This window comes from Mixophyes fleayi, chromosome 10, assembly GCF_038048845.1.
Source record: "Mixophyes fleayi isolate aMixFle1 chromosome 10, aMixFle1.hap1, whole genome shotgun sequence".
Classification (NCBI taxonomy): domain Eukaryota; kingdom Metazoa; phylum Chordata; class Amphibia; order Anura; family Limnodynastidae; genus Mixophyes; species Mixophyes fleayi.
Genome location: NC_134411.1, coordinates 92672321 through 92684829, shown reverse-complemented (window position 1 = coordinate 92684829; position 12509 = coordinate 92672321). Strand labels below are relative to the sequence as shown.

The following is a 12509-nucleotide window of genomic DNA, read 5'->3' as shown; positions in this document are numbered from 1 at the left end:
TATTTGTACGCGGTGTCCTGCAGTCATGATACACACTGCCACATGAGATGTAGGTGCCTGGTTTACACTCACTGTTCAGTTGGGTGATTTTCCATGCTTTATCTGATCCGACTTGTTTGCCCAAATCAAATTTAAAAGGGTCGGAGTTTGGATAAAGGTCCCTGTCCCATGCTCCCAGGGTAACAACGTTGAGGTCTTTTGAGTCTTCGCACATTTTTGCTGAGGTCGGGTAGATGAACGGTGCATTGTCGTTAATATCTTCTAATGTGATTTGTAACGTCCCTGTGCCGGTAGCAGGAGGAGTACCTGAAAGAATATAGACAGGCATTTGTTACTAATATGCTGTCATAGTCTGATTGTATAGTTACTATACACAAACCGCACAATATGGAGCACGTAACACAATGACGGCTCACAACCCATTCTGTTCATCCGCGTTAACAGACCTTATAGTGACATAAGTTGCGCACTGCACTTAGTGATCCTGTCTACACAAAAACTAAATTGATGTTTTTAAAATTATAAATAATGGTATTTTACAAGAAATGGTTGCAAAAATTTAGTAACAGTTCATTAATTAAATTCAATGCAAAAAGTCCACAGAGGGACTCTTAAGCAATGTCCGGCCTGAAATCTTCATTAATATTTCCTCCCAACCTCACAGAAGTGCCCAGAAAAATGGGCAGAGATTCCTTACAATAAAAGGCGGCGATGTCCGGTGGCGCATCTCGCTGAGCTGAATCTGCCCCATAGAATCTGAGGTTTGTATACTATCAAAATTAGTTTAACAAAATCGCTTGTTAAAAGAAGGGTCGGCCACTTTGACATAATCTTTCATCTGTAAACCCTAACTACGTAACAATTAGATGAGGGGATATAAAGAGCGGCATTGTGGAGAACAAACATTATGACATCTGTACATGAACATATTTGTAGTTGGAGAGCAACATTGCAGCTACAATATACACCCTGTAATGTGATAACACATGTAAATACAACAGTTAACTGACTTCAGAACGGTGTTGCTTTCATGTCTGGGATTGGCCTACTTCTAGGACTGTATAAGGCTCTGACAAGAAAGCATAGGTTGGCTTTGAAGGGGTTGTTTGTTTTTGGACAATCCCTGCTTTCAAGTCCTCCACCCTACCCAGTAGTTTCACTGTTACTTGCGTTCAGTTTCCAATCCAGCCACACCGCATCGACAGCTTGCTAGCTACCAGCGCAAGTTAAAGGGAGATTCAAATCCTCAGCTGTGTCGGTACATACTGTATGCAGAGGATGATTGGTTGGGCCCAACCAATCAGTTGCTGCACAACATACCCGCCCCCCTACCTTAGCTACTCTAATAGTTAGGGCTGGCTCTGTGCACCCTGTCTGACAATGCTCTCTTCTGTATGCTCTCAGATACACTAAACTGGGATCTGAATGTAATAAAATTGGGGGTAGTGGGGTGCTGACTAGATTATCCCATTTTTAATTACACTTTGGAAAATGAAAACATGCTTTGTCTCTGGGATGACTTTGGATTGGGAGAGACAGCGTCTTTAAAAATCACGTTCTGAGAAACAGTAACTGAGCAGCAGACTGAATTGCCATTAAGCACGCACACAAAAACACGGTGATATGACAAGCGATACCAACAGTGACACTCAATCCATTCTAATCATCCGAGCAGAGCAGCCAGACTGCTTCCTATTGTGTCTGATTCTGAAACTTCCCGACAACTCCGCTCTTTAATGAAAAATAAATTATTTTTCACTTTTGATTGGACTAATTGAGTTTGTAATAGAAATCCAACACACTCTTGGATCTTGATGTATTATTAAGAAAAAGTCATGAGACAGAATGGATGAAAACACAATGGAGTATTTGAAATATGATCACAAAAGTCAGCCTTTCATGCATTTAATTAAATTGCTGTCTTTAATTCTGAATGCATTATTTCCAGGCCAGCCTGATAGTGTCTGAAAGTGACGTTATCTTTTTTTTTTTTTTTTTGTCCCCCCGAGCTCCTGATATTAATTTTTTAAAAAAATAAGAAAATATAAAACCATCACATTGGAATTAAAAACTGCCAGAAGAAGGACTTGAATATTTTTTCCATTGTTCATAGTGTTGTCTATGCCTTGTCATGTACATTTATCTCTGTATTGCTCAGGGACTAGAAATCTACATGAAGAAAAACACAATTGTCTATACTCTCTCCATTTACTTTAGGTTCCTCTACATGAGCATATTTTTGGAAGCTTGTCTGCATGTTTGTTACTATGTAACATTGCATCCCAAAAGAAAACTGACTATGCGTGAGGGATGAGGGTGGGACCGACGTCCTCTACTGAAACAACGTAGGATAGTTATCACTTAGCAGGGGTGGGTCATAGGAGAAGGGTGGGGAATGACCAATAGAGGTGTACTGGGAGGGGTTATGGAATGACCAATACAGATGCAATGGGAGGGGTTATGGAATGACCAATAGAGAAGCAACTGGGCAAAGGAAAGGGGCCATACTTAAGGCATTTAGATTTAAATAGAGGCCAGGAAAGGCTAGGGACAGTACGCTGGAGATCGAGAGGGGAGGGCATCAACCTTTAGGTGACCTATGTGCTTGAAGTTACTTATTTTTGGTCCATTTTGTAACCTGCATTTTTAATAGATGTGTTTCATTTATGTTTCATGTATTTCTGTGTTGCTTTGTACTTTACATTAATTTGCCTAGAGACATGGTTTTTAATTTAATTTTTCAATATTATTTTGTGTTTATCAAAATTTAAATGGAGCAAAAGTGTTATGTTTTAACTTTCACAAACACAATGTAATAACTAAACAATGCACAAATGCAGGAAATGTTCAGCTTTCCGGACTATTTTCCCCTTTGCAATATAAGTAATAGACCCAAAAGTTCAGCAACCTGCCTATCTTGTTTCGTTAGATACATCCTCTAACAGAGTGTATCTGTACATAGTTGTGAGGAATCACCTGACTTTCTGGGAGGGCTACAGGTGGCCCCCACTGCCATGTTATCAGCCACATCAGTTTTTTAAATCACCAGTGTAAACGTCAACCAGTCAGCAAGGGGCTTTTATCTGACTGGTGCAAAATACACATGAAAGCAGGTGTCTGATTGGTCTAGGGCAATAGGTGCTCTAAATGTTACCAGAGGTGCTCAAACTCGGTCTTCAAGAGCTACCAACAGTTCATGTTGTCGAGATTTCTTTAGTCATGCACAGGTGAGTTAATCTATTTCTGGGACAGTAATAATCCCACCTGTTTCTACAGACAGAAATGACCTGTTGGTAGCTCTTGAGGACCTCAGCCCTAGACTATTTGCATCATGTCCACCTTTGAATACACCCTGCTAGATGGTGTGCCCAACCAACAAAACAAAACAGACATATTAAATATAAAGCATATACATGTAGACAAAAAACATCAATTATAATCAAGGTTTATAAACCATGACTCAGTCTACTGCAGTGGACCAAATTTTCAAAGCATGTAAGATATGCAACATTCATATGTACACAGGACACTCATCCTTACACTTGATACAAAGTTGCATTAAAAGCTTCTGGGAGATCAGGTGTTAGATACATTGTAATAACCTTTCCTGTGTGCAATCTGTACATACATAATTATACATAGACTGTAGTACTGTAATCATAGTTGTAATTTAGATAGGAAATCTCTTTAAGATGTGGTAATAAGCAGTGAAGTACATCAGCTGTATTAAACACTGATTTCATCACTTTAATTTTTAATCAAGGCTGCGTGATGACATATTAAAGTAATATTTTGCTTCTAATTTATATGATTAAACCAGCAAAAAGGAAGCATCTGGAGCGCAGTTCTTAATTATTGCAGTGGCGACTACAAGATAAGAGAATTAATTGTGTTGCTATCAAAACTAATTGTCTGTTTTCTACCAAAACAGGTAGAAGCAGAAAGTGCCAATTAATCTGTATTCAGAGGCTATAAAAGTGACAGAGGGCGACTGAGTCAGAGGTGTATTATCTGGTGTCAGATCCTCGCCTCTGATTCTCCCAGCTTATAAACACATTTATTTTTCTACATCAAACTACTGTAAAATCACAGAGCTGTTGTGTTATTAAATGAAAGGCGAATGAGCTAAAGTGCAGGAACATAGTTTGGATCATGTTGGGTCCTTATTTGAGGAAAAGGCAGGTAGGCTCGTACCTAGGGCTGCAAAACTTTAGGGGAGGCACAATGCAAGATCATTGTTTCAATGTTATATATTAACTCTTTATTACAACCATGTATTTTGCACATAAGTTCTGAAGGAGAAAATCCACCCTCCGGTATACAAAAAGAAATCGCACCTCCCCACACACACAGTTATGCAAAAGGGGCGGAGCTATATGTTGCTGTCTTGGTGTTAAATACATGATTTCTATATAGGTCATTTTTAAAATCTAAAAACTGGATTCATTTTGATGCCTTACTTCAAGCTGAAGCATCTTGTAACTTTGTAGCCAGGGGCAAGCTTTAAAATGTTCCTAATAGACTGCTGAGGGGAGTCTTGTGGTAGGGCCTACCAGGACATTTAGTGCCACAGGATCTGGGGATCTGATTTAAAAACTGTGCAGATTCGGCTTTCCAAAACATTCAGCCAGACATTAAGATTGGGGTCAGAATGCGGTGACGGGGCCACATAACAAGTATTGATGAATATCACTGCAGCTTACAGCAACTTGCTACGTCATGCAAATTTTCCAACGCCGGCAAAGACATTTCTATGCAAATAATAAAAAGCTTTGCATCTGCAAAACTCCGACAGGCCCCCGGAGACCAAGCATGACCCTGGTAAAATTACTTGATACGAGTTGCATTAATGATGCTGCAGAGACAAGCCAAAATAATGTACGAGTACTTTTTTTTTTTTTTTTAACTGCCCAACAAGCAAAATACAAAGTGCAGAATACAATATTGCACAATTAAACATAACAGACACAACTTTTGTTTTCATTCATTGAACGTCTCCATTTTTCTCATTAAATACTGCTCATATCCTCCTTCTAAAATTCCTGATTGTGTACGTTAGGTATAGTTCCAATATTTTCTATTGGCTAAAGAGACACCATTAAACTTTGAATCTCCACACGTTGTATTCAGAGACACAGACCTCATGAGTTCTTTGTGTACACATTATCATATATCCAGATCACTGTGCACAGCTAAAAACACCACAAAACATTAACAAAATACACATTGTCAATGTTATTTACATTAGTCTTAGAAATTTATTCCCAAAAAATGTATTTTTCTTCCTGGCTGTTCCATGTTAAGCTGTTCATCCGCTGATTCTGTATCTGTGAATATCACTAGTTACCTATACCGGTCAACACTCCAGAATTACAAGGGATTGGTTCCAATTTTGAGGTGCAAAATGTGAGAGGCTTAAAAATTTGCGGGCAAGGCTATATGAGGGCGTGGTTTGGTTGGAGCAGGGTGTGGCCTGTTGCGTACTAAACTTTTGCACTGGAATATTGGTCGGTCTGGGGATAACTTTTTGTGGCCACATTCACAGAGTGGACAAAACATGTGGTACTGCTTTAAACATGCATGCACAGTAGTAAGAGGAATCATTAATCCCTATGATAACCACACAATACAGTAAAATGCAACATGCTACATACATATCTAAATTCCAAACAAATGTTGGAAAGAAATATAAATACCGTAGACATCATAATTCATTATTCATCGTCTGCAGTTGACTGATTTTTTAAATGATTAATCATTCTTTAAAAAGCATACAGTAATTTATTTATTTTTTGGGGGGAGGGGGGTGTAAGAGGTACTTGAATGTACCAAGTGCTGCACCTGTGCGTTTTTTCTATTAATTAGCCTGGCAAGTTCTAATTAGGAGGGTGGCTGTTCCCTTATTGAGAACTGCTGATATATGGTAGATAGGAATTACAGTGAGACAATACAGGACAGAGATTAATGGCTAAACCCAGCAAACTAGCAATTCTTCTAATGGAGACGCTCTCACCTAACTACTTTTACTTGTCAAAATCCCCAGTGCAAAAGCTTAGCAGTTGACAGGGAACACAAACTGTCCGAACCTCTATTTGTGCTGTTAGTTTCAATTCTCTGATAGCAACTGAATGGCGCGACAGAGAAAGACATCTGGAAGTGGCAGTTTGAATAGCGATTCCCGTTAGCAGCTTGAATCCCCTGACGCCAGTGATAACGCGGTGGGGAGAACTAGCGCCAGGATGGAGGGCATCTATTCAGTTGCTTATGACAAACAGAAAAATGGTTGAAGTTGACTCAGGCTGTTACAGGTACCTACCAGTATCTGTAGCTTGAGAAGATAAGATGGTTGACGGTATTAGATTAAATATTTGTTAGAATACCTCCCCTGCCATCGTATACTCTGCACCTGACTATCTGGTCTTGTGAGGGAGCTCTCGGCACTCACCATTGTCTATTGCTAGGATCAGCGATGTGTAAGTATTGTTGTGGACAAACGAAGACTCTCTGTCCAGTGGGGCTGTGGTGTTGACTGTGCCGTTCACCGGGTTAATGTAGAGCCAGCCTGCGTCATCCTTCAGCATGGAGAACCTGAAACACACAGAGTCAGATACAGAACACAAGTTATATATTTCTACTGATACAGGAATTTGGTAAGAAACTAGTGTTTTTTTACAGAGGACATACTGTATAATTTTTTTTTAAAAAAAAATCCATATGGGCAAAACAGGTTATCCATGCCTAAACTAAATAATAAAACATCTGAATTATACAATCTCTTCAAACCTAATCCCAGTTTAAAGATTCCCCAAGATATAGATCAGACAGAACAAGTTCAAATTATTCCAAAACTCCAGCTTGAAGTTCGGCACCATTGGTTATACAGTCATAATAAGGCTTTATTAAGGGTAACGCATCTTGATAAATAACTTATCTTAACACCACTAGTTTTACGTGCAGTTAGCGCATCCATGTCCCATCCGCACCCTGCAAAAAGATATTACTTGTGGGTGCAGACAGGTCCCCCTTTTCCTGCACCCACTATTTTCTTAGAGCAGCTCAGCGAAGAGGACGGACTGCATCGCCCACCAAAGCTTATCCTATGGGATCTGGTGATTCACCACCTACAGGATGCAACTAGGAGGCTGCTTACGATAGAGCGGTATTTCAGTATCAGCACCAGGAGGGGCAATACTGAAAACAAGGTGCTGTATTGTATAGTGGGGTAGTTGATGCTGCTTACTTGTTAAGCAGGGCTGCATTATATGCTGCCCATTTGTTGCTGTATTTTATATCCTGGCCATTTGGTGGTGTATTATTTGCTGGTCAATGTTATTACAGATGTCACAAGCAGGGGTTAAGACTATTGGTGAGGCGGTAGACTGGTCTGTAATGTATCACGTAGGCGAAGGAAAGTGGTCCGACAGCATTATGGAAAAGACTAGATATTTTGCCTAAAAGTAATTGATTTACTGAGTTATCTTATTTGAATATTTTATACACTTTACATGGGGACATAGCAACTTACACCCCCAATGTTCCCTTTTGGTAAGGGTCCACTCTGCGTACCCCAACATCAACTGTTTACAGTTGTGCGCCACTTGAACAGAACTCGTTATGTGTATAATTACGCCTCTCGCTTTATTGATATAAAGATTTGCGTTGATCTCCCACCCCATGACCTAGCTGCTTGAACACATGAATGGGTTACGTTCCACAGTACTGACAGCTGAAGTCAGATTTTTACCAGGATTTTCATCCCTGTAGATGGGGGTAGAGGAATCGCATCACTGCGCTGGCTTACCTGCATTATTATGTAGTGAAAACATCATTTAAAGGTAATGGTCGCATTATAAACCCACAAATCATCTGCCACAGAGCAGCACAATATTACCAAGTAACCTTTTGACTGAATATATTATAAGTAATGTTATTACTCAGACTCCATAAATCCAGTGTACAAACCATAATTACGTATACTAAGGAAAGGTCGGATGCTCTTGTAAGAGCCGACTGGGTCTATTATTGGACGGAGATGAAGATACTGGACAAAGATAAAAATGTTTGATTTTATACATCTATATACACAGTATATAATACACACTATTTCACAATATTAATATTGTTTGCTTATATAGTGTCAATCATATTACTCAGTGCTGTACAGAGATTTTGCACAAATTCACATCTTTCCCTGCCCCGTTGGAGCTTACGCTCTAAATTCCCTAACAAAAACACACACACACTGTTGTCAGAAGCCAAATACCCTACCTGTTTGATTTTATACATCTATATACACAGTATATAATACACACTATTTCACAATATTAATATTGTTTGCTTATATAGTGTCAATCATATTACTCAGTGCTGTACAGAGATTTTGCACAAATTCACATCTTTCCCTGCCCCGTTGGAGCTTACGCTCTAAATTCCCTAACAAAAACACACACACACTGTTGTCAGAAGCCAAATACCCTACCTGTTTGATTTTATACATCTATATACACAGTATATAATACACACTATTTCACAATATTAATATTGTTTGCTTATATAGTGTCAATCATATTACTCAGTGCTGTACAGAGATTTTGCACAAATTCACATCTTTCCCTGCCCCGTTGGAGCTTACGCTCTAAATTCCCTAACAAAAACACACACACACTGTTGTCAGAAGCCAAATACCCTACCAGTACTACCAGTATGTGTTTGGAGTATAGGAGGAACATCACTTTTGTGTCGTTATAACTTGGGTTCAACTGCTGCAACTAAATTTGCATCAAGTTCCAGCTTGCAGGAAAAACCAAAGATGTAACAAAGAAGTATAAATTATTGCCTGTTTAAGCGCAATGAGCTTGGGTATTTACACACCTCGGTATAACAGAATTTTTACAGCCAACCTTTACAGGTCAAGCCTACAGCAGCCACGTAACGTAATTGTTACTGATGCAAATATTTGTCTGGTAGAAATGCTATTAGGACAAGTTATTTTGGCTGTACAATAATATCGTAAAAAAAAGGAAATCCACTGCAATTACCTAAGCAAAAAAGCGCGGCACAACTGAATGATAAATGAGACCGATCAGCGGTGCAAATAGTCCTCGGCTGTTTCACACAAGCTGGTTGCTAGGCTTCAGCCATAAGGTCAGAGAAAACTATCCAGATAGCCAGGCGTCATCCCAAAAAATTCATGACTTTACATTCCAGAACAGGGAGAGTGCCAGACACGTCCTGTATAGAGCCGTCGGGGCTTGGCTGGAATTTGGAATAAGGGATGGGGGATAAAAGACAGCAAAATGAAACATATTGAACATATTGAGTTCACCAGCAATAGGGTGAATTATTGCTGAAATAACCGGCATTTGCCAATTTCATTTGTAATTTTCTGCACAGCCTGCGGGCTGAGCGTCCAGCCTAAAAGAACTGATTCTGTTATTTACAGCTGGAAGTTCTTTTTTTGGGAGGAAATAAGAAAGAATCGCAGTCACTTGGAGGTGAGCCACAAGTAATCAGTGTTGGGCTAGTTTCACAGCAATCAGTGAGAATAGAGAGTGCACACTGCAGTTAAAAGCAATCTGATACATTCTGTGTATAATATACCACTGCATTTGGAGTAAGAGCACAGTGGAGATATAGAACGTGGATCATCACTAGTCTACTACCAAAATGTCAGGGAGGCTCCCAAATTTCGGAGAGTCCGTCCAGAAGAACGTGTAGCCTTCTGGATCCTGGGCAGAGGTGAGGCCTAATGAAGCGGGGGGGTGGTTCTAAAAGTTGGCAAGTATGACTTGAAGAGATGGTAATAAGATACTAAAAAGTGCACTCGTTGCCTTCTCCCAGTGGAGGCAGCCATCTTGTGGCCGGACCCAATATAATATATAATGTAATTAATAATGTAATATAATGTAATTCATCAGTAACCTAGCAACCAGTTACAACACTTGTTCCCTTTGAATTTATAGTCTGAATTTGCATGAATATTAGCTCCGCCCCCAACATAACGTGATGTCACTATGTATGAACCAGTCGCAGTCCGTGTGCCTATTTTCACGGAACTGCCTGTGGCGGACAGTCAATTTTGCCCAGGATGGTGGATAAACTGGGCGGAATTGTGGCATTTCTTCAAGATCCACAAAAATAAGATTTAATTTTGCAGGAGGAGAAGGGGTGTTGTTTTTGCACATATGAAGGCTTACCTGATTTTGCTGCAGGGCTTTTAAGGAAAATTTAGGGGCGGGAAAGTGCATTCCCAGTAGCAAAATTTGGATATGGGCCCAGAGATGCCATTCTTGCTTCCTGGGCCCGTTCCATGTTCAGTAGGGAGCAGGAGTGTCAGTGGGGAGTGGGGGCAACCTCATGGTGGGGCCCCTCATGCATCCGGGCCCCATTTCCACCATACCCCCTGCACCCACAACCATACTTGCCTGCGAATTCTGCGTAGGTGTTCCAAATTCCCAGGAGAGCATGCCAGTCTCCCGCATCCAGCCCACTTCCTTGTGTATAGTCACCTACACACACTGGAGGCAGCCAAAATGGTAGCCTCCATTGTGTGTAGGTGACTGTACACTGTCCTCTCATCTCAGGTCTGCAACAATACTAACATAATTCTTATTGTTTTCTATTCTCAGTGATCTAAGAGCACTGCTGTTGATGCTTCTGTCTGGGAAAATAGAATAATTTATTCATTGTCGTTTATTTGGTGGCAAAGTTATCTTGTCTAAAAAGAATCCTAAAACAATGCTCAATTATTCACTCAAAATAGGCATAATGCAGACATAACAATGTTAAACATACCCCTGTCAAATTCATATTGTGTCACTGTGCGAAGTAAAAAAAGCAAAACTATTTATTTCCCCCCCAAAAAAAATCACTCTGTGCGATATCATTGTTCCTGTTACCTGTCTGCTTCCAGAACAAACAGGCAGGGTTTATTTCACAAGAGGACGACATTCAATTTGTATTTACAATTCATTTTAGTCACTTATCTAAATGAAGCTTCTTTCTCCACAGTTCAACTGAAAATAATAGGCAATTTATGGTATTTTATAGCAATGTTGACTGTAATGTAAGGGTTACTATAACTGAGGGATGAATTAAGCCCGAGGGAAATTAAATGCTGAGGTTTGTGTTCAGAACAATTTTGTACTGCTCTAAAGGGTTAAGGAACAGACAAAGGATGTGGGTATGCCCATTGGTAGTGTCACTAGGGGAGAGCTTATGGGCAGGCTATAAGAGTCTGTGTATGGGTAGAATCTGCTCCTTGGATCTACGAAAAGTTGACCACCCTCCCTCTCTGTTTGGTGGATCTGGGTGCAGGTTTCCTGGTTGGTCTGCCTGTGGGGGGGCGCTCCCCCATTTTTTGTTTCTCCTTGTCTATAAAAGTGGTCTTACATTTGGATGAGATGGCTCGTGGCTGGACTTGTGGTTTGTTTGATATTCCGGATGGTGTTTTATTTTTTGCCGGAAAACACTGTGCAGTCAGGGGCCACGGTCGGTGGGGCGCACATTACTTTTTTTTAGGCATTCTGGATCTGTTTTCCTTCCAAGAGTTGGCTCAGGTTTTGGTGCAAGTACCGCTGTTGGAGACGGGCCTGTTGGTTGGAAGGGGATGCGGGTTCTGGAACGAGTTATCCCAATTTAAACATAAAAGTGAGTCCAGGTAGAATTGTGGTCAGGTTTATTGATGTCCAGAGGGTAAGTGACCCGTGATTGGACATCCGTATTAGCTTGGGGCCTGGACCGATCGGCTTATAGTGTTCTCACTCCACCCTGCAGTGTTTTATTTTTCGGTTAATAAACTTCTCTTTATTATTTGTTTTGTGGTAATCTACTAGATTAAATTCACATGAGCTGATCCTATATATTCTAGTTAAGGCATACCCTCAACATTTATAAAGGCAAAATCAAGCCTCACCACCCGAACCAACAAATTTAAGGTTTACTGTGCAGCTTGTTTGTATTTAAACAGGGATCGTAACAGGGTCAAGTTTAAAGTCACACAATTTCAATATATGGAATTATCTTCTTTGATTGATAAGGTGGCACAAGGGTTCCATAGCGCCGTACATGGGAGGGGGGGGGGGGGGAATTTATCTGTGGAATTGATGTAAACTATGAAAATATATTTTTATACTATTTTACTGTTTGTTTTGTTATAATGCTGAGCTGAATTATCTTGTAAATATACTTATATAATCGGAATATATATGTCATGGTAGAGCTTGTAAAACCATTGTCGGTTCCAGATAAGCGGGACCCGTCTATCACTTCATGTTTTATACGCCACTCCAGATATTTTTACTGCCCTATAAAAAGTCAGCGTTTTGTGATATGTTTTTACGCATGTCAGTTTCACTCATCAATAAATCTCTCCTGTGTTTTATAGCGGCTCTTTTCATGTATCCCGGATTTATTTCCTTGCTGCTAATTAAGAGCATTGAAAGTAGGAGATTATTTTAAAATCTGCCCTCATTGTGACTCGTCTTTATATAGACACATTGTAAATTTGG

General features: G+C 40.1%; 1 protein-coding gene across 3 annotated transcripts in view; it reads right to left on the bottom strand.

The window, feature by feature from the left end:
- The window catches only part of CDH13 (cadherin 13), a 651169-nt gene that overhangs the window by 27656 nt on the left and 611004 nt on the right, over positions 1–12509 (bottom strand). For all 3 annotated transcript variants that reach the window (XM_075189159.1, XM_075189158.1, XM_075189161.1), the window contains 2 exons: positions 6446–6588; positions 73–306 (listed from right to left, as the gene is read on the bottom strand). In XM_075189159.1, coding sequence (XP_075045260.1) covers positions 73–306; positions 6446–6588 — 377 coding nt within the window. The remainder of the gene's footprint in view (positions 1–72; positions 307–6445; positions 6589–12509) is intronic.